Source organism: Drosophila takahashii, chromosome 3R (genome assembly GCF_030179915.1).
Source record: "Drosophila takahashii strain IR98-3 E-12201 chromosome 3R, DtakHiC1v2, whole genome shotgun sequence".
Taxonomy (NCBI): Eukaryota; Metazoa; Arthropoda; class Insecta; order Diptera; family Drosophilidae; genus Drosophila; species Drosophila takahashii.
In genome coordinates this window covers 30,423,465-30,445,339 of record NC_091681.1, presented here as the reverse complement: position 1 = coordinate 30,445,339, position 21,875 = coordinate 30,423,465, and the positions used below count along the sequence as shown (strand labels likewise).

General features: G+C 39.1%; 3 protein-coding genes across 6 annotated transcripts; 1 reads left to right on the top strand and 2 right to left on the bottom strand.

The window, feature by feature from the left end:
• Positions 1-2,969: 2,969 nt before the first annotated feature.
• Positions 2,970-8,488, bottom strand: LOC138913334 (uncharacterized). Of its 2 annotated transcripts, none has more exons than XM_070216672.1 (5): positions 8,289-8,488; positions 8,194-8,228; positions 7,558-8,089; positions 3,229-7,497; positions 2,970-3,169 (listed from the first exon to the last, which is right to left on the bottom strand). In XM_070216672.1, the coding sequence occupies exons 3-4, from the start codon at positions 8,024-8,026 to the stop codon at positions 6,992-6,994; spliced, it is 975 nt and encodes a 324-aa protein (XP_070072773.1). In that variant the 5' UTR covers positions 8,027-8,089; positions 8,194-8,228; positions 8,289-8,488; the 3' UTR covers positions 2,970-3,169; positions 3,229-6,991. The 2 variants fall into 2 exon arrangements, with proteins under 2 accessions (XP_070072773.1, XP_070072774.1); XM_070216673.1 differs by having other exon boundaries at positions 8,194-8,225; positions 8,406-8,468.
• Positions 8,489-8,997: 509 nt separating this feature from the next.
• Positions 8,998-14,166, top strand: Trc8 (TRC8 ring finger protein). 2 transcript variants are annotated; one of them, XM_017153311.3, is made up of 7 exons: positions 8,998-10,090; positions 10,868-11,438; positions 11,627-12,167; positions 12,766-12,940; positions 13,154-13,350; positions 13,423-13,623; positions 13,711-14,166. In XM_017153311.3, exons 1-7 carry the CDS (start codon positions 9,661-9,663, stop codon positions 14,047-14,049), a joined length of 2,454 nt encoding a protein of 817 aa, XP_017008800.2. In that variant the 5' UTR covers positions 8,998-9,660; the 3' UTR covers positions 14,050-14,166. The 2 variants fall into 2 exon arrangements, with proteins under 2 accessions (XP_017008800.2, XP_017008801.2); XM_017153312.3 differs by having other exon boundaries at positions 8,999-10,090; positions 13,169-13,350.
• A 518-nt stretch (positions 14,167-14,684) lies between these two features.
• FipoQ (F-box/LRR-repeat protein FipoQ) lies at positions 14,685-18,863 on the bottom strand. Of its 2 annotated transcripts, XM_017153314.3 has the most exons (7): positions 18,750-18,863; positions 17,822-18,073; positions 16,342-16,666; positions 15,668-16,286; positions 15,448-15,615; positions 15,183-15,386; positions 14,685-15,125 (listed from the first exon to the last, which is right to left on the bottom strand). In XM_017153314.3, exons 2-7 carry the CDS (start codon positions 17,903-17,905, stop codon positions 14,990-14,992), a joined length of 1,536 nt encoding a protein of 511 aa, XP_017008803.1. In that variant the 5' UTR covers positions 17,906-18,073; positions 18,750-18,863; the 3' UTR covers positions 14,685-14,989. The 2 variants fall into 2 exon arrangements, with proteins under 2 accessions (XP_017008803.1, XP_017008802.1); XM_017153313.3 differs by lacking the exons at positions 17,822-18,073; positions 18,750-18,863 and adding an exon at positions 16,955-17,164.
• Between the last annotated feature and the right edge of the window lie 3,012 nt (positions 18,864-21,875).

Below are 21,875 nucleotides of genomic sequence, written 5' to 3'. Positions count from 1 at the left end.
TTCGATAATTTGCTATGGCATTCCAAGTGTATGTCTCCTTATCCGCATGTCAATCAAGCTCCTAATTATTCGCCGAATGCAAAAGATAATTGGGCCGTCGGTTTTTGGGGACTGCCTGCCGCCGCTGCTGCTACCGCTCCCACCAACTGGATTTTGCCCAAAAGCCATTTCAATATAACAAACGAGAAAGGTTCGGCAGAGGGGCAATTATGACAAACTCAAAATACTGATGGGATCCCTTTGCAGCAAGTGGCATCCAATTAAATGAAGGGGAAAAAGCTAAGGAAGTGGGTATAATCCAAAGATAATCCGGTGACATATGCGTTGAGTTGGAAAGAACATTAAACGGTAGCCGAAAATATAAAAATTATTTTGATTCTTGAAAAATGAATATGTGGAACTTTGCTATAAACGTTGGATTACAATTTAACTTCAGTGAAGAAAAGATAATATGGGGAAAACCCCCAATTTGCGTGTGATTAAACGAAAGCAAACTGGTGTGAACCAAAATCTAAGAATAATTTATTTTCTTTAATGCACGTAATTATTTGATAATACTAACAACTTTATTACAGTGATTTTAGTTGGTACTAAACGTTAGACTATGCGATTTTATCTTTAAAATGAAGTTTCCTTTCGCCTATTTTAAATACCCTTTAAAAAAATATAATGGGTGCATTGATTTAAGCTAAGCATGAGAGCAAATCTAAGTATTATATTGAATTATCTGATCCTATGGACAGATGTTAATATATAAATTCGTAAAATATTTCGAAACTGTTTTTTACCAGACGGGAGAGAAAACAATTTCAACAGGTATACTTTATTCGGAACTCAGGATCTCTAGAGAGCCCCATCGGCAGTTTTAACGGCAGCTAATTCATTTGGCGTCCCAGCAGGTTTCCAGCTGTCTATTTCTATATATTATCTGCGAGTGGTAATCATGCTGGGAACGCACTGCACTTGGATCTCATATAGGTCCTGTTCCTGGTCATTGGGATACACAGAGAAAAGTCTCTAGGTTTTATATAAGTTCAAAACCTTATTAACTAAAAACAATTTATCTCTTATTCCGCATATATTTTGTATTGATGTCACCTGAATTTTATTCATTTGATTAATTTTTGAAAATCAGTTTTTATTAATAGACTAACCATCAAATCAAAGTTATATTCGTTGTGTAGCTGCAAGTGTAATGAAATCACACATAGACGGGGAAAATGAAACTGCGATTGGAGCCGTTGAAAAAGTGGGGAAAATCGAGGCAAGGTGCGGGGCTTTTGCGACATGGAGACCGAGACCATCGACACTTTGCCGATTAGAACTGGAGCGATAAATTATACAATTGCCATGCGTGAGACCCGCAAAGAGAGAGGATCGTATCGGTTTGGGATTGGATCGTATTGGGCTCCATATATCGAGGACCTGGTGTCCAGATCCCGATTCCCCCGGCTCATCGCCATGACAATTACACTGATTACATTAAATATATGAGGCCCATATTGGGACCCCATTGCCTCTGGGAGTGTCAACTGTTCGCCTGTCCTTGTATAAACATAGAAAAAAGTTAAAGTCGCCTTCGAGCGTAATTTGTGCAATTTGCTGCCCCTTCAAATAGGCAACACGAATAGCAGGCCCAAAACTCGTGAAAACTATGCAAATTAGCTGGGCCCAAAAGATTTGGTAGCAAAATGTGAACTTTAGACACCCTGATATTTAACCAGTTACATTTTTGTTATTTTAAAAACGTTAACCATTTAAAAAACAAACTTTAATTGAAAAAACTTTAAAATTATTATTAATTATTATAATAACAATTATTTAAATAAATAAAGAAAACTTTAAAAATAAATTAAAATTAAATAAATGGTTAAAATTAAAATATATTTACTTAAAATATCGTAAAATAAAGAATTCCAAAAAATCACATTTCATTCGAAAATAATTTCAGGTAAAATTCAAATTTTTTAAAATTAACCTTTAACCTAAACTATAGTACCCTCAATACTCTTGGCTAGAAAAAATCGACAAACATGCATTCTTCGACTTAGGAACCGGCTGTTTGTTATGACCTGTGCAGTTTGTTTTAAATTCTTGTGGCGCGGCATGAAAAATCAATTATGTTAGTTGAACTTTCTGAGCTAAACGCTAAACAATTGCGCATAATTACGAGCGTTGCGTTGGGGACGAAACCAAAACGAAACCGAAATGCCGACTGCATTGCATTTGCATAAGAGAAGGTTTGGGGGCATTTTCCAGGGGTTTTGTGCCACAAACAAGAAAGAACAACAATTAAGGTCCCAAATGGCAAAAGTTAATGACCGAACAATTGAGGAAATTCACGTAAATGACTTCGAGGGCCTACGGATACGGATTAGAATTGGGCACATTAGAAAGAATGTAGGAAATGTATAAGCTGGAATTGTTTTCAAAACTAGGAGCTGCGGGCATTTCAAGAAATATGAGAAAAGGAAATATTATCTGAAGGAAAGTCAATTAACAATCGCACAAGGCAGCCCATTACATAATTTAATTTACATATTTATTTAATGCTTATGTACTTTTTAACTATATAAAAAAAAACCCCGCCACTTTTCTACTGAATTAAAAAATCAATTTTTTTTTAAAACTTTTAAATTAGTTTAAAAAAGCGTAAAAAAAAGCTCTGCGAGTTGGATTATCTTACCTTATTATTATGCCAAAAAATTATACATCTTTAATATATTAATTCCCAAGTGGTAGCCAAATCGAATTCGTCTCCTTTTCCTATCCCAAATATCATATAAAAACCAACCTAACCATCTTGACTTTGTTTAAACTTTAATTTTTCAGACAGCGCGCCAACTTATTAACCAGTTATCGATAACCAATAACCAGCCCTGTTCACCAAGCGTTATTTAACAGCTCTGTTAAAAAATCGCTGTTAATAAAAATATCCCTTTTTTACTGGATTTTTAAAAATGTAATAATTGCTTATTATAAATTATAAATTTTATTTATTTTAATCAGATAACAATTGAAAATTAAAATTAAATTAAGATCTTGTCAAACGCTTTCGTTTAAAAAGGGAAAATGCATGCTGGTAACCGTCCTTCTTAATGTAGAGATCATTAAATTTTGTTGTCCTTCCGAATTCCAAGTGAAGATATTCATCATCGTATTCCTCCACCTAAAATATAATAAATACGAAACTCAAAAAAGTTTTTCGAGTTGAATTAATAAACTTACTTCATTCTGAATAAAGTCTTTCCGCACCCCACGCAATTTAAATGGCGGATGAATTGTTGGATCTCTAAACATCTTAAGTCTCTCCAAGAAAGAATTTATAAAGTCTTCTGTTAACAAGTAATAATACCTATGAAGAGAAATCGATACAAGTCTTTTGCACGATTCAAGAAATGCAAAACAAAAGTTGAATTCATTCAGCGTCGCGTAGTGACACGATGTGATTTCCAAATCTTCTAGATTTTTTAATTGGATGAGCATAGTTATAAACTCTTTTTCAGCAAGTCCCAGTTTTAGTCTGGTTAGCCAATTTATTTTCGTTATCTCCACAACGTCTAAAAATTCAAGTTGTGTGTCGATCAAAAACAAACTCCGAAGACTCGATAGAATTTTAAGTTCCTTGAGGATATCCCACATTGAGTTCTTTTGAGAATTATGTATCTGTAATTCTACCAGATTCCTAAGAGTAGTAATGTGAATAACATCTTTTAAATGGTGGACAACGAAATCAAGGGAATGCAATTCCTGGAAATGAGATATTAATTGCAACTTTTGAGATCGAAGTGAGAGAACGGTAATTTTTAGACGAGAATGCAAGGTTAGAGCATTTACAAGTTTATCAACTACTTGATCTTTATAATCAAAGTGAATTTTTAGTTCCGTGAGTTTGGGCAAATTGGCTAAAAGTTCCAAATTTAAAGGTGTATCACATATAGCCTCTTTACTGTGGTTCAAAGGCACAGACTTTATACAGAGCTTATGTTCCAAATTACTAGATGTATCTTGATGAGCTTGGTCACACTTCTCACAAAATCGAATTTTTTTACCCTACTTTCGACGCCGAGTGACTGTTCCCAAGCCTTTTCAGTGGGTATTCCTAGTTGTAAACTCTCTAAGGATTTTATTTCAGCAAGTTCGAAAATTTCCTCAGAAGTAAGGCTGCTGTGAATATTGAGTCCTCGTAGTACTTGATTATTATTTGATGCAAGATCCTTTAAGAGCGTTCTTAAAGATCCCAACGGATGGTCGGTGATAGTGAGTGACTCTAGGTTTTTTAGCTCGACCAGATATTCAATATTTTTGGAACAGTAAAAACTGCATTTAAGGACTTTAAGGCTTTGGATTCTAAGCAAATATATGACACCTTCGGGGTCAAAGGACTCAATTTGTAATTCCTGAAGATTGTCAATTAAGGTTATAAACTTCATCATAGAAGAATCCCCGATGTGGCCCCTAAGCAAAAGGCTTGTCAAATTTTTTAAATTGGCGAGAGGTAGAAAGATTACACTGTGCAGCATTTTTAGTGCTTTTTAAATTTACCTCGATGGATGCTATATTTTTGGATTCGTTACGAATTCCCAAGTTAAACTGCGTTTTCCAAAAAGTTCCCCGACGCAAGGATTCTTAGCAAAAGGACCTCAAAGTTCGAAGAATGCTGAAATTGGACAACTTTCCAGAGCTCTCAGAGACAAACGGATGCATTGTTTGATTCGATGTTAAAGTTTTTTAAAGGATACACCCTTTATCTTTCAAACCCCATACTTAGAATAATTTTAGGATTTTTATTAAAGGAGAAACAAATTTTAGAAAACATAGTCAAAAAACATAAAAGCATACAGCTGCGGTCAAAATAGTACACCCAAAAAAAAATCCGAAAGTTTATAGTTAATGAGCGTTGTATTAAAAGTATACTACAGCTAGTATCAAACTGTCAGTATTAATTCAAAACTAAATAATGTAAGGAGCAGACTCAATAGTGTTAAGTTAAGACTAAATAGTGTTAAGTTTATGTCCTGAGTTTAATTTCTATACCGAAGTTTTCGGTTTTCGTTCCTGGTGTGAAGCCAGGATGCTCTGGTTTGGAACCTGGACATTTCGAACAGAAAAAGTGTTACCGCTTTTTAATGATATTTGACGCGTTAGTATTTTAATGGTTTGACATTAGTGTATTTTGTAAACGACGCTGCGGTCTGTTTAAGGTTTGTTTGTGAAAATTTCTTGTGAAAATTTTAATATTTGCTTATTTTGGGCTTATTTGAAATGTAAGTAAATTTAAATTGTGTCTTGGTGCATAACTAATGAGTAAATTCTTTTCTTTTTACTGACACCACCTTGAATTGCGCTCCAGATGCCGGGAAACTAAGGATCTTGCAATTGGCTTGCATTTTTTCTGACCGCGGCCAGCGCAATGTTAACTTCAATATCAGCGTCCTCGACCAAGATTTGTTATTCATCTGGACGGCGTTCACTCTGGAGATGATCAGCGACATAAGCGGTAAAACGGCATTTGCCCAAATATGCATACATACGTACATATTTTGTACATGTATTGTATATATATTATTCGTTAAATTAAAAATTACCTTCAGTAATTTATAAAAATGTAAAAAATATGTTTTATAATATATGAAAAGTACAAAACAACATTTTTTAAATTTTGTCTCTTTAATACGGGGGGTATAATAGTTATACTGGCATTATACTAAATAGTATACAAAATAAACTAGCAGCCTGAATTTCAGTACACTGAGTGAGTATAAACTGTATACTCGTTAGTTTAAACTTGACAACTTCGAAAGTTTCATTTTTATACTTTCGAAGTCCATTAGTTTAATACTCAGAGTATCGAGAAATTTTTGACACTCAATAGTTTACTTTTAATGTAGAAATAGTTTACTTTCTATGATCATTTTTTTTTTGGGTGTAGTAGTGTTGCCGCCCTGTGTTTTTAAAGGTTTGTTGTTGTAATTTATCTTCTCCTGGTAATATTGTATTGATTATAATTGTACTAATAGACTAATTGGATAAGAAAAGTGACAACAAAAAAACTTTTAAAAACACAGGGCGGCAACACTACTACTATTTTTACCGCAGCTGTAAGTTTTTTAGTTTTTTGACTATGTTTTTTGGAATTTTTTTCTGCCTTAAAAAAAAATCCTAAAATATTCTAAGTATGGGGTTTGAAAGATAAAGAGTGTATCTTTTAAACAACTTTAACATCAAATCAAACCTTGCATCAATTTGCCTCTGAGAGCACTGGAAAGTAGGCCAATTTCACCATTTTTCGAACTTTGAGGTCCTTTTGCTAAGAATCCTTGCGTCGGGGAACTTTTTGGAAAACGCAGTTTAACTTGGGAATTCGTAACGAATCCAAAAATATAGCATCCATCGAGGTAAATTTTTGATGCTGCATAGTGTTATACCATAACCGCTCCACTTCTTTACAAGGTCTAATTTCAGTATCACAGAACCATTTTTGTGGATTATACAAATATCTCCCAGCTCAGATCCAATTCGATATACTCGGTTTCCAATCTCCGCCATCCCATTGAGTTGCTGAACCTTCGTGGCGATTATATTTTCATTTGTGTAGGAAAACAAGCAATGGTCGGCAAGGATGGAATGGAAGCAAGTATATTGACAAGTTTCGAGCTATATGTTTGGCAATAACGGATATCTAAATTACGAAGAAGCTCTGGTTTTGTACTTGCTAAAGTTGCCAATGTGGTGACACTTATTTTCCTAGATAACATAAGCCTTTCCACCTTTTGCAGCTGGCCAAGCAGAATCATGCGATTATCCAAGTCTGTGTCGTAATCTTGGGGATTTGTTGTCAATACAACTTCGTCACCGAACCCAAAATTATCGTGTTCTTCTAGTGACACTTTTAGTTTTCCTAGTTTCTCATTTAAACCGATACTTAAATGACAGCAGATAATGTGTACCGTAGACTTCTTCAACAGGTCTTTCAAATGGTCCATTGAAATTATTTGACCCGGACCAAATATATAGACTGATTTAAGATTTTTAGAATGTGCCATTCCGGAATGCTCTGTTCGTCACTAAAACGGCCAAAAATGTGGGTTAAAGTCCCTATTTTTGATATCGCCTTCGTCTCATGTTCGCTGAGATAAGTGTCCGGAATATCTAATCTCTTAAGGATCTTTTCTTCAAGACCTTGAAACAACTTTACCAGAGTTCCCTCCTGGGGGATTCCTCTAAGTGTTAATTTCTCCAGTTCTGGCAATTTAGCTAATGCAGCATAGTCCGATGCATCTATGTCCGTCTTCATTGTTAACTCTAGATTTTCCAATTTCTTACAGTATGGCACAATATCCGAAAACCTTCCATATAATTCGGTGTTCATGAAACTGAGAGTTTCTAAATATGGATTTGAGCGGCACAGCTGCACCAAATCTTCGGCATCCATTCGAACATCGAGATAGAGCTCTCTCAATTCTCCAAGCGGCGGTACATTTAAGAAGCTGTATTCTGTAAGTTCAAAGTCGTTAGATGGCAACAAATAATCAACTCTTATAAAAGCAAACTCACCTTTAATGTAGATTTCAAATATAAATAGAGTTCGATTGTGTCTAATAGCATTCATCAGGTCCTGGAATCTATCAAAGTGTTCGGAAAAGTATCGGGTTGGATTATAGCCTATCACCAAGTGGCCCAATTGCTTATTCTTGTTGATCGCATTGAAATACCATTTCCAATATCTCTCCTTATCCCTTTTAAGAACGTTTTCCAACGAACCGAATCTCTCGGCCAAATCGATGGATATCTTATAGGCCGCTTCCAAATCGGCAAACTCGATACGAAGATTATTGTGAAGAAAAAAGTTCCAGTCGTAAAAAGTTTCGACGAATCTGCCACAGCTAATTGTGAAATTAATAAGATCCAAATAGTTCGCAGGTCTGTTTTTTAAAGCATTGTCCAGCTCGCAATTATTTTTGATCTGTTTGAATATCTCGTACAAACAATCATCGTTTAAGTTTAATATTGTAGTGGTGCTCATATTCGCCACCAATTGAATCAATTTTCAAAGCACAACTGCAGCGAATATCTTCTTTATCATCGACTTCAGTGTCATAATATAATCGGGAGTGCAAATATAAACAAAGAAGAATATACAGATATGTGCCTCCGTTGTATTAGTTTTAATGTCTTGAGACTATGACTCACCTTGGAAATCGTTCGGAACGAATAGCTGTATGCTGCTGTTGGTCATGTTAATAAAGTTAAAGTTTATAAAGTTTGATGAAAATTGATCGATCTACCCAAATTAGTATCGCCACTTTAGTGCTATCAGTTTCTTTTATGTTATCATTATATTTCTAAAATCACAGCTATATTAACAGAGGTATAACACAAATTTTTTTTTGATTTATTCAGACCGCGGATAAAACGTGTTAACAAAATTACTGATAATTGTAAAAAAAATAAATAAGCCCGCTGAGCTCAAAGCTTTAAAAGTCGAAGCTTTTCTAGCACCAGTGGGACTGCACTGATTTGTTTTAAAAAATACCATCCGTTGTGGAAATAAATATATACTATTGATATTTAATATCTTTAAGACTTTAATATACTATACTTGTATCACTCTATGTAATAGGACCCAAAAGGTGCAATTGTAAAAGGCCCCAAGAGCGCCAATTATAATAGGCCACCAAATATACGACAACAAAAAATACACTTTATAAAATTGTCTCATTCAACCAAATAATTATTAGTCATAAAAGCTGATATCAAAACGTTAATAGAGTTGTTTTCGTTTGATATGTTTTATAGGAAGTCCCATGCACAATGCAATGTTAAAAAGTCTGCTACACAATGTAATTTGGTGAAGATTTGGAGATCTCAAAGCTCCTTATCAGCATTTTAGCCACAGTTTTAATATTTACATTATTAACAACCCTTAAACAATAATCCAATTCAAATCAGTAAATCGAAACAAAACCCTCACGAATCTGAGCTGCTATCGCTCAGAAGGCTAGGCCAGACCCTTTCGAAACTACTTTTAAAATCAAAATATCTAAAATTTGCAGTACTCCCTTCCGACACGCACAAACACGCACCATCGCTCTCCTTGATTGCAAGCGGAATTTGAAAATCGCCGGAAGCGCGCCAAGCGAACAGCTGAGCGGGACTATCGATAGCCGTGCGATAGCGAGCGAGCAGCGTCGGCCAACACTGGCGGCCAGTCGATAGGCAGCAGCGCCAATCGATAGCTGGGTCGAAGAAGGAGGAGGAGAAGCAGAGGAGAAAAACAAAAACCAATTGTGAAAAAGTGTAAAGTTTAAAGCGAGGGCGAATTGTGTGCGGAAAACGGAGGATAAGCGACAAACCTGCCGAAACGAAACGAAACCTACCTGTAAACACTAGGTTCTATAGGGCCCACAAGCGGGACATTTTGCACCTGCTGAAAGACACACACACGGGCACCCACACACACACTCACACACCCAAATCGTCATTCTCCCCTTACTTTTAGTTTTTTTTTTTGCGAAATCCAAGACGAAGGCGAAATCCACAACAAATGCAGATTGGAGCTTGATTGGTTTTTTGCGATAAGTGCCGAGTCACGCGGGATCAGCAAACTATAGCCGATCTAGCCCATAGTCTTGGGTAAAAGGGACATAGTAAACAACCATGTCCGTGAGGACAAAGGTTCTCGGCTTGGTGGACGTGATGATGCGCGTTCCGCCGATAATGGTTATCGATGAGATCCTGAAGATCGGCATGGGACTGCCCACGCGACTCTATCCGGACAAGGATAAGGGAGGCTCCAGTGCAGCTGCGCCCACGGAATCCCCGCCAGAGTCGTCCATCAGCCAGGATCCCTTCGCCAGCATCAAAGAGTTCTTTGGCCTCGGCTCCGGTGATGGCCTCGCCCAAATGACCTCCGCCGCCTCAGCTCAATCTGCCCTGGAACAGACCATCGAGAACGCCTCCCAGTCGGCTAAAACCCACGGAATGCTCAGCTCCGGCTTCAACTCGCTGATGGACGAACTGTCCCAGGACCAGACGCTGGCCGATGTGCTCAGCATCACCACGGTCAAGTTCGTCATCTGCCTACTCGGTGAGTTAGTGAGGGTCACTTTCCCTTTCCAAGGGCACCTAGAATATCATCATACACGTCATGGTAACAGAAACGTGGTTAACGTTCAAAACGGGCTCAAATTATCGTAGTTATATGGTAAATTCTGGTATAATCCCAAATATCTTGATGTTCCTGATCAATTCCTATAGTACAAAATATATATTTTGATCTACAAGAAATTTTTGCATATTTCTAAGCCGAGATTAGTAATCAGAGTTCCCCAAATGTTTGTTAAAAGTCTTTCTATTTCTTCTTTTTTATAGAGGTGTTCAATCGACCTCAATTGCATAAAGTTCTGCTATCTTAAACCCACCCAAAAATAACCAAGTCACTATTAACTACACACAATTTTAAAGTATTTTTGGCGTTCTAAAAATTAAATAAGAACAGATAGTGTGAAAGTGTCAGATACCAAATTTTCAGACAGTTTTTAACCAAAATATTAATAAGGCTTATCATTGAATTGAATAGAATTGAATGAATTGCATTATTTCTATTTTTATATACACTTGCATATCATATATGAATGAATATTTTCCCTTTCAAAAGCGCAAATTGTAAGCTTTAACATGTGACAAAACGCAAGCTAAGTTCCCATAAAAACCGAAACGTAAACACAGTCAATTAAATCATTTGAAGTTCATTGTTTTCGACCTGCTGACGAAACCATCTGAAATTCCAAGGGCCGCTTATCGGACGCACTTTGAACGCCACCGAAACGTAAATACTTGACTCATTATCTCCGTGTTTTCGCAGGTTTCCTGTCCGCCGCTTGCATCTTCATGCTATGGACCCGCCACCTGGTGATGGTCTACATGTTCCTCACCTCGCTGGGCCTCACCTTCCTGTCCTACTGGTCCAATGTGAGTGCCCTGGCGCTGATGGAGCGGAGTCCCAGCATACTGGAGGACCTGATGTCTCTCAACACCACGAGATTACTCGACTCGGGCGGGGTGGTCATGTCGCTGGCGCCGCATCTGATGGCCCAGTGGTTCATGGGCATGCTGTTCGCCTACATCCATCTGGGTCCGAGGTTCGAGATGCTCCAGAAATCGATGCCCATCATCTTCGCTAGTCCAATTCTGGTGGCCATGCTGCCACTGCCGCCGAAAGTTGTGCAACACCTGCCCGTGGTGGCCGGATTCACGCCCATCATCCTCACGAAAATCACGCTGCTGCACAGCGCCATGGAGGCCAGTCGGACGGTCTACAACGGCTATCAGTATGCCGTGAACTTTGTGTCCAACTTCGGACTGTCGGCGCTCATAGAAAACGAATGGCAGCGGCTAAATGTGCCCAACGTTTTGAGGGTTTTTTGGACCATCAGGTGCGTTTCAGAAATGACTCAATAATTTATGTTAATCATGCACGCGGAACATTCTAATTTTTGCATTTAACTAGATCGTAAATGTGCAAGTGGAACATGACCATTAATCTTTGGTCATGAACCAGTTTTTAACTTGATTTACTGCACTAGAAACATAATAGACTAATGATATATCTTTAACTTTACAGAATCATTCAAGGCGGCTATGCCTTGGCCACGACGGAATCGGATGAGCCCCTGGAACTAATGCCAGCCACACAGAAGCTGCTCGTCGATGGCTGTGAAACCCTGACGGCGGTTTTGGGCATGACGGGCGTCATCTCGATGATTTGCCACTACATCGGACGCGGCTTCCAGTGGTACCTGTTGACCTACGACAACGACGAGGAGAAGTCGCTGGGCACCGTCTCGGCCGTGCTCTTCTACATCCTGGCTCTGCAGACGGGTTTGACCTCCCTGTCGCCGGACAAACGCTTCATACGGTTGTGCCGGAACCTCTGCCTGCTGATGACCGCTCTGCTGCACTTCCTGCACAACATTGTCTCGCCCATTTTGATGTCGCTCAGTGCGGCACGGAATCCCTCGCGAAAACGACATGTGCGCGCCCTCACCGTCTGCGCTTTCCTCGTGGTGATGCCCGTCTCCCTGCTCTACTACCTCTGGTCGCAGCGATCCATTTCCACCTGGCTGCTGGCGGTTACCGCCTTCTCTGTCGAAGTGATCGTCAAGGTGGGTAGACATTAGGTTGTACAAATTGGTAGAAGCATTCCCTAGAAAATAGTCTCATTTTGTTTTTTGTACGTAATTTATCAATTTATTGAGGATTAGAGAAACTTTTTGTGATCCTATGGTTAGGTGTCGATAAAGAACTGATAATTCCCTCTTCGGAAATTCGAATTTATAGGCCCAGATCAGTTACATTATCAGCATAAATATTGCAGTTTAATTATTGGAAACCAATTACTTTAATATGTATTTCTTAGAAGTTGAGCCGTCGTTAAACAATTATTTTTATTTTTCTCAAAAGTTTTTTGAAATGTTGAATCTTTAATCTAATCTCATGCTTTATACACGCGATGAAGTTGAAGACGATGCTTATTTTGCTAGTTACAGATTTATGTCAGCTTTAGTTCAATTATTGTTCAATAATTTATTTATTAAATACTGCAAGACGATGCTAATTTTCTTAGAAAACATTTAATACCAAGGGAGCGCCCAATCAATGCTTAAAATCTTTTAATTTAAATAAGAATTTTTCTCAATCGATTTCTTAAATTCTTTCACCATTTTAAAAAATGAATGTTACTAATTATATATTCTCCTGCAGGTGCTCGTTTCGCTGGCCACCTACACGCTATTCCTGCTGGACGCCCGCCGCCAGTTCTTCTGGGAGAAGCTCGACGACTACCTGTACTATGTGCGTGCTTTCGGCAACTCGGTCGAGTTCTGCTTCGGCATCTTGCTGTTCATCAACGGTGCTTGGATCCTAATCTTCGAATCGGGTAAGTCGGCGTCCAGCGTTCATCGTCCCTGTTACATTAACACATGAGTAAGCGAATCCATCGCCGCTTTTCATTGGCATTTGTGCATCGGATCCGGATCTCGAGTCCCGAATCCCGAATCCACCTCGTTCCGCGTCCAGCTTTTCTGTTCTGTGTGTGCATGTAATATTTTTATTTGGTTGATTTTGTGTACCGATAAATATAACTTGATAGCCCAAAATGCTACAGGCGGCGCCATCAGAGCGATTATGATGTGCATCCATGCCTACTTTAATATCTGGTGCGAGGCCCGGGCGGGATGGTCGGTCTTCATGAAGCGGCGTTCGGCTGTCCACAAGATCTCTGCCCTGCCAGAGGCAACTCCTGCCCAACTGCAGGCATTCGACGATGTCTGCGCCATTTGCTATCAGGTGGGTATTCTGCTTGCATTTAAAATCGAATTATATTGCATGTAATTAAATCGTTTCCTTTATTTCATTCAGGAAATGTATTCTGCCAAGATCACGCGGTGTCGTCACTTCTTCCATGGCGTCTGTCTGCGCAAGTGGCTTTATGTCCAGGATCGTTGCCCCTTGTGCCACGAGATCATGATGTACACGGACAAGGCGGAGGAAAATGCACAGGAAGCGGAACCGGCGGCTGTTGCCCAGGCTGAGCAGCCACTTCGTATTTACCCACGAGACGTGAGTACAAAACTAGAAGATTTCTTTTAGTTATATTGCTAGTTGAAATCTTGTCATGTTACTTACAATGATCCCTTGATCTTCCAGGACGGAAACAACGCTGGTGCGCCGCGACGCTCTCCTGAGCGGGTTCCTGTCGAGATTCCGGAGGCGGCCAGCACCTCCTTCAATGCGGCAGCAACGATCGGAGCCCAGGCAGCTGAGGCCATTGTAGAATCAGCTGCGGCCGTTGGAGAGGCGAGGTCTCTGTCCAATGTCTCTAGCAACGCTACTCAAAGAATCAGCGCCAGCGGGAGCAGTGACAGCAGCTTCATCACAGCATCCGCCCAACCACCTCCGCCGACGGCAACTTCTGCTGCTGCTGTGGCCACGGCGGCGGCCAGCAATACGACGCACATGTTCCGGATGTCGCAGGACCAGCAGTAATAGGATCGGATCGGAACGGGAGCGCTCGGCGTACCTTGTTTTTCTTATAAATCTTACTACTTGGAAATGTTCTGTGTGTTAGTGTACTTATGTAAAAATTGCAAATCTTTGTAGCGATCCAAGGCTTCTCTATTCCTTTGAAGAGCAATCTATTCCTATCACACAAAGACACACACTCCCTAGAACACAGAAAACACACGACAACAAACACACACCTTCGATCCTCATAGGCACAGACATTTACGTATATATAAAACACGCAGCCATGCTTAATTAAATTATATACCATGCATATAATAGCGCGCTGAACGATAATGAGACGATAATTGAACCAGAGATCTATGTACGTTAAGTTTACGGTAAAAAGTTGATCCAAAAATGTTGAAACACACACAAAAAAATGTAGCCCTAAGTTTGCAGCGGATAAAAACAGTGTAAAAATACCATCAGCGGATAAAAAAGAAGAAAAAAAACGATAAACATTTTATGTGGTGAAGTCTGAAAATGATTTAATCAAGTTACCAAGTAAATCTAGTTAAAAACAAAACACGAAATCAACACAGATGAAAAATGAGAGCAAAACAATTAATTGAGTTGTATAATTTTGTAATGTAAAAATAACTTGAATAAGAAAATCCTTGTTTTGTTTTTTATTTAAATTACCTATGTACGTTTATTTAGATTTAATGTAATTAAACGAAAGAAGCGGAAAATACAGAAAACATTAAAAACAGTCTAATGTAAGCGAAACACACACAGAAACAATTGTTGTGTTGACTTTTGACTAGAGATGTGGGTAATCGGCTTTCGGTAAGCAATCATATTGCGTTTCAAAACTGTGAGATATTCTGTATTAACTGAATTTATCTATTTTTTAATTGCCTCTTTTTATATTCAACTTTCAGCTTTGAAACGCATTGTATAGACCCACATTATTTGCTCAGTTAAAAATCAGATCATTGTAGTTACGGAGCAGATGATAAGGTGAAACTCGACAACAGGTGGTAGTACGGACCACGGTGATACGATCGGCTCGCTCAAAGTTGGCTTTAACCGTCTCATAGTACCGACCATCGCTGGAAATAAAATTGTTTTAATATAAACTTAAAATGTATATATGAAACCAAACCCACCTGAGCACCATGCATCGCAATTTGAGGCACTTGACACGCAGTATGTCGATGGCCTTCTGGCTTTTGTCGGAGAATCGCAGATTATCCGGATCCCAACGCAATTCCAGGCGCTCCAAGTTGCCACAGTTCGACGCAATGGTGTCCATCAGCTGGTCCACATGGATATTAACGCCCAGTTTCTCAGCAGTGCCCATGACAATGATCCTAAAGAGTAAGAAAACCCATGAAAATATTTTGTAATTTTTTAATTAATATAATCTCTTACTTGCAGTTGCCCAGCAAAGGAAGGATGCTCATCCACAATTGATCTGTGATGTGGGGCATTCCGGAGAGGCAACAGGCGCTCAACTGGTGGCCCTGACGCTGAATAAACTTAAGGAGACCTTCATCCGTGATATTGTCCGAAGAGTCCAGATCCAGGGAAATAAGGGATCTAAAAAAGTAATATTGTAGTATTTCAAGTGGAGAAAATATTAATAGCCCACCTGGTAGTGCCCGATTCCATCCATTGTTTGAGAACGCTATCATTAAATCCATTGATCTGTCCGGCGGAGAGGAACTTCAAGCTGGGGATCCTGGTTAGCATATCCACCAGGCACTCTGGCGAAAGATCCGTGGCCGTAATGTCCAGTTCCTGCAAGGCGCACTTGTCCCACTCGGCCTGCATCACGAATTCGGACTTCAAGCTGGTGCCGTTCATCAGCAGGCAGGTCAGGCGCTTGGATCTCTGGATCAGGGTCTTCAAGGTAGAGCCGGTGACCTTGTTACAGAAGTTAACAGCCAGACACTCCAGCTGGATGCAGTTGGAGCTGAAGGCATCGATGTGGGAGTCGTCGATGAAGTTGATGCCGTACAGATTAATCACCCGTAAATTGGGCGTGGCCGACTTGAGTTTATGAACGTTGATGACCTCGTAGATCTCCTCCTCCTCCTCCTCGCACTTCTCATAGGTGCCAATCAAGTGGAGCACCTCCAAACCGTTGATGAAGTTGTAGATTTTGCGCATGAAGCCCTCCATGAAGATCACCTCGGATAGGCAGACGCACATGTACCGCAGCTTGGTGGGAAAGGCCTGCATCTCGCTGAAATCGTGCAGCTGCATGGCTATAAAAATATAAAAAATATTTAAATGTATCATGGATTTAACTGAATTACTTACCCGTGGAGAAATCCAGCAGCATGTGCGTCAGATTCGGACACTTGGCAGACAGTTCGTGGAGCACCGTGTGCGTGATCAGCTCGATGGGTAGTTCGATATAGCGCAGCGTAGGACCAAATCTCACGGATATCAGCTGGAGCAGCATCTCCAGGGAGCCCACATGCAATCCAGAGACCTCCGGTCGCAAGGACACATTTTTCCAGAGACGAGTGTCATAGGCAATCTGGCGCCAGCGACGACAAATCCGGGCCAGGCGACAGATCTCCCGGTGCGACAAATAAGAGAAGATGTGCAGCAGAACCTTGTCGGGCAGCTTTTCGATGGTCTGTGGGTAAGTCAAGTAGTATAGTTATACATAAAGAAATTAAATTAAAAATTAATTAACTGAGGATATATTTTTTAGAATAATTAATTAAATGACTGATTGTTTGTCCTAAATTATTAAGTTCACTTTGGACCGAATGTTTTGATCAAGTTCGATATATGTAAAGATTTCATATATTTTTGGCTTGAGTGTATTTTTTGTTAATCTCTTTTTCTCAGAGGAATATTCTCTCCTAGTTTCTAGTACATCTTAAGTGAGGTGTCCCAAAGTAATATCTAAAACTCGTACCGTATCGGCGAAGGGACTGCGAACTGTGCCATCGGAAAGGTAAACCTGCGAGGCCTCCACGGCCAGCTGACCCCAAATATCGGTAGAAATATCCATTTTTCAGGCCAATCGAGTATATAGTGCTGATTCGAAAGCACTTGCTTATATAAAATATAGGTAAAATCGGAGGAAACTACGCGTAGTCTGGCCTGCTAGCTGAATATCCGTCGGACTGAGCTACTTTCGCGCTACTGCGAGACGGATTCCCATCGACGTCGCCATCGGAATCTCCAAAAGAACCGCCAGGCAATAGACTCAAGAGAACCAGCCCACTATTTTTAGACGAGCGCTAGTAACGAGAGCAGTGGCAGATCTGTCTCGGATGCATCAGCTGTTCACGGGCCCCGCACCACTCACGCACTCTCCCAGAACCACCCGTCCACCGAACCACCCACCCGGTGGTGCACTTTGAAAACATCAATTGATCGAATGGCATAAAATTAATTTCGTATTTTGGGGATACCTCCGAATCCCTAGAAATTTGAAATCTCTTTAAATATGTCTAAAAGTATGCAAAGAAATATTTTTTTTTAAAATTTAGCTAAATTTATAGTCCTTAAAAGTGCGTAATATTTTTCAAACCAAATTTTCTTACACCCTTTTAATATTATCACTGAACGGACAAAAGTTATGATCTTATTTCTAAAAACCTTTTAAAAATGAAAACTAATTAACTTTTTTGAGCTTTTGAAAACCGATTTGTTTCTCAGTGCAAGTTAAGGCATATAGAAACGTAGAAACGCATGTTGTTTGTTGCCAAGACTTCTATATATACGCGATCGGTCGGCTGGGTTTGTTTTGTTTACTATATCTCTACATAGCACTTACCAGTCTCGTCTTCACCACCCCCGAGTCATGAAGTCCGATGGCCTGCGATGAGGTTTGCGCTGCCAAAACATTCCAATTATCCATCGTTGGTACTGTTCTAACTCTTTGATTGGTTCGGCCGGAAAATGTTCAGTGTTTTTGTTGTATAATATATATAGTTTTTCTGGATCCGAGTAGTTCTAGTATTATCTATAGGAAATATGCAGACGGGCGCCGGTTTGTATCGTTGAGGGAATATTTTACAGGCGAATTCTATAAGTAGCACAAGCGTTCATTCATGAGATAAGCAATTTCTACGAGGCTTCCCCGATTCGTCACGTTGGATTCTTTGCGAGTTTTTGGCTAAATACAATTTTAAATTTAAAAAAAAAACCTTAAAAAGTTTACGAGCAGTCAAAGGATTATATTTTAAAGCAAAAAAAAAAATGCTGGAATAAACTTTTTTTGATTAATCTGTTTAAAAAACTATAAGATTACAAAATAATCTAAAATGCCTAAATCAAGCAACAAGCGTTTTCTAAATATCCAAATTAGGGTGAAAGCGACACAAAAGCACATAATTACCCATTTGATTAATTGTTCAAACAAAATTGTTAGACACACTCTACAAGTAAACGAGCACGAGAACAAAAGCCATTAATTAATTACTTGTTGCCTTGCCTCGAATTGCAGTCAGTTGATTAAAATAGCGAAATTACAACAATGGCACAGGCAAATTATGCAAAATGTAGTGAACATTTCGTTTGTGATCTTTTGATTTGCGAGCACACATCAAAATTTTGTTCACCCTTTGCCTGGGTTATTTATAGTCCGATTCGCCTGGTTCTGGTCGCAAATTGTTGGGGATGCAAATGCATCGCTCGAAAATCACCGAAAATATAATGCAATTTCGTAACTTTTGCACAACAATGTGGGGGGTCGAAAATACTTGGCGATTTCACTTTCTCGATGGCAAATTACTGGCAAATTGGTTGCAAGAATCCGGCGAAAATCGATGGGTTCTACGGCATTACATGGGCGAAATTTTCCGCGTTCTTGACGGCTCCACAACTCTCTGGCAACTGAGAAAATCAGGCGTCCGCGGAAAATGGTTTATGCCAAAATCCACTCGGCTAGTTGGTCGTACTTTATAGGTATGTGGATATGAAGGGGTTATTGGGGGGCGATCTCTGTACAAAGAGCGAGTGCAGGCGTCATTTGGCGCAGTCGGCAGACATGGCAAATGTTTTCCCATGGCGTCCGGCCAACAGAGGGGAAGCTCTAAAGGGGCGTGGCCGATCATTGGGAAACAGATGTAATAGGTAAAATAAAAAATTATAATAATAACTATAATTTTCACTTGATAGATAAGGACTTAAGGCACGATTTTGGTAGCCTCATAGATTTCAGTTCGGTAATCCTGGATTCGCATCTCACAGCTCAGGGTTCAATGACCTGTCACAATTAGTGGTATTCCCATTAATGACTGCTGTTAGGAGACTGATTAATTTTTCTTGGGGCAATGCCAACTTATATGCTGACATTCTGCTGAAAAAAAATTGATAAAAATTCCGCTGAGGAAAAACTAAAAGGCCTATTCCAGGAAAAGATTCTTAAATAAGAATATTCTTTTAGATCTGGTGTTTAATGTATAATTAAATCTGAAAAATGTTAAGAAAATAAATGAATTATTTTATTATACTAAAAAATCTATAATTAACAATAAAGTAACAGCACAAAGATATGGATCCAATTGCCTTCTAAACATCCGAAAGTGTTGCACAAGCCTTGGCCACAGTATGTTCCCACCTTGGCGAATCCAAATAGTAATTTTGCTGTGGGGATTTTATCCGAATCTCTCACATCTCACATACCCCAGTTCCAATGAAGTTTACTGAAGAAGCCAATTTAGTGGAATGTTTGAAACTAATCGAAAATGCATAGCATCAGGCATAAGCCAAAATTATTAAGGAGCCGACACGCATATGTATAGTTTGTAAAAAAGAAAAGGGGTTTTTTATTTAATTATCAATACCCAAATTTTTTTAATTGAGGAAGTAATGTAATAGCCCTTTAGCTGATTAATGGAATCTTATTAATTTTTTGAGGGTCTTACAGTTTTAAAATTAAACTGGTACTTTTTATTATAGGTGTGTAAATAAGACAATTTATTTTTTGACAGGCTGAAATCAATTTAATCCTTAGATTTACAAACGGGATAAAACATATGAAACAACTGGAATTCTGATGATTTTATTAATTTCGATTCCATAATCCTTGTGTATCTCCATAAAGGTTTTGGTAAACTCGCCCTTTATACAACCGCCATCGCAGTTGCAGCCGAATATGTTGCACGATCCTCGACCACAATAAGGGCGGCCCGTCTTAGGCTTTCCATCGGCGCAAATCCAGATATCGCACTGGTATGGGTCTTCTCCAGTTCCACCCACATCCTCACATCTTCCATGCGACATCTTATATTTGAAAAGCACACCAAGACCACAACATTCAGCCCTGGACTCGCTTATCAACGACAAGGACCAGATCCCGATGAGGAGTAGAAAAATTGGTGATCCCATGAGTGCTGTCGTGTGGAGACTGATAAATTTATCTTGAGGCAATGCCAATTTATATGCTGTCAGTCCGCTGAGGAAAAATTGATAGCTGTTCGTTTTTATATTGTGAACTTATGTATATGCTGGTATTCCGCTGAGGAAAGACTGAAAGGCCTGTTCTAGGAAACTATTCTATAAATAAGAATGTGTTTAAAGATTTCAGGCCTTTGTATTATTAACTCAGTAAAATTTAAATAAAATTAATGAATTATTTTATTATACTAAGAAATCTTTCCGGCTTGTTTCAGTTTTCACTGGGAAGTGAATTTGATTTCATGCTAGCGGATTTAAGTCCGCCTGTCAAATGCTTGGCGGAAAGTTCCCATGTGAATTTTTCGGAAGTTAACAGGGTAACAACGAGGGATATTTAAATCCTTGCAATTCTTTCGGAAGTGAGTCCTGGAACAGGTCTGAGAAATTCGATTCCGTGTGAATCTTTCGGTAGTGAAAACTAGAACAGGGACGTATATTCTCTAAGTATTTTTAAAGAATTTATTTAAAAGACCAAGAGCGCAACAGCCAAAAATATTGATAAGTGGAGGGGTAAAACTCTGTGAAAAGGGCAATTTAAGTTAAAATTTGTTTTACATTTTAAAAACTCATACTGCTGCTCCCAAAGTTTTCATTCTCAACTCGGTTGAGCCCGCCGATTGAATGCAATTTATTTATTTGTGTTAAACTGAATTGGTCTTATCGCGTTTTTTTTTGCACACAGCTGTTTGTTGGCACTCATCTAAAGCTTTCTGTTTACATCTTTCTACATTCTACATTTTACACATAGGGATGAAATGCCTTTATTTTTGGCATTCAGTCCAAAACTATTTTGTGCAATTTTCCAAATTAAACTTCTAGACCCCAATTTCTGGCCTGCTGATATAATTGTTTACCAGTATATAAAAAAAAGGCTCCCTTTCCATGACTTCCTCGTTGACGCTAAGCTCTGCTTTAAATTCAAAAAAATAAATTTCCTAATTTACTATCAGAATTTTCGGGGGCTTCCTTGCGCTCCTTGAGCTTTCCTTTGGCGCAAATCCAGATATCTCATTGGCTTGGGTCCTCTCCAAATCCAGCCGCCTCCCTACATTTTCCGCGGGCCAATTTATAATTAAATACCATACCAATGCCGCAAAATTCTGCCCTGGATTCGCCAAAGAACGCCAAGCAGCAGATTCCGATGAGGACTAGAGAAATTTTTGATTCCATGTGTGTTGTCGTCAGACTGATTACTTCTAGGGGCAATGCGAGCTTATATGCTTATTATACCGCTGGGGAAAAATTGAAAGCTGGCCAGTTCTAGGAAACGAGCATCTTGATAAGAAGCTTATTAAAAATAAATTGGAAGCTTCATTAAAAACAGCAATTCCATAAGTAATTAGGTTACATTTAAATTAAATGAATGTACATAAGCATATTCTTGATAAGAATCCAGGCGATTCCGACTGTCTCTCTGTCCGTATAAA

Excerpts from the sequence above, each read along its gene's own strand:
- FipoQ (XM_017153313.3), bottom strand. The coding sequence starts at position 17,050 with ATGGATATTTCTACCGATATTTGGGGTCAGCTGGCCGTGGAGGCCTCG. Across the intron at positions 15,387-15,447 it reads CCTTTGCTGGGCAACTGCAA|GATCATTGTCATGGGCACTG; the intron begins GTAAGAGATTAT and ends CTTACTCTTTAG. Across the intron at positions 15,126-15,182 it reads TTGCGATGCATGGTGCTCAG|CGATGGTCGGTACTATGAGA; the intron begins GTGGGTTTGGTT and ends TTTTATTTCCAG.
- Trc8 (XM_017153311.3), top strand. The coding sequence starts at position 9,661 with ATGTCCGTGAGGACAAAGGTTCTCGGCTTGGTGGACGTGATGATGCGC. Across the intron at positions 12,168-12,765 it reads CTGTCGAAGTGATCGTCAAG|GTGCTCGTTTCGCTGGCCAC; the intron begins GTGGGTAGACAT and ends ATTCTCCTGCAG. Across the intron at positions 12,941-13,153 it reads GATCCTAATCTTCGAATCGG|CCCAAAATGCTACAGGCGGC; the intron begins GTAAGTCGGCGT and ends ATAACTTGATAG.
- LOC138913334 (XM_070216672.1), bottom strand. The coding sequence starts at position 8,026 with ATGAGCACCACTACAATATTAAACTTAAACGATGATTGTTTGTACGAG. Across the intron at positions 7,498-7,557 it reads ATTTGAAATCTACATTAAAG|AATACAGCTTCTTAAATGTA; the intron begins GTGAGTTTGCTT and ends TTGAACTTACAG.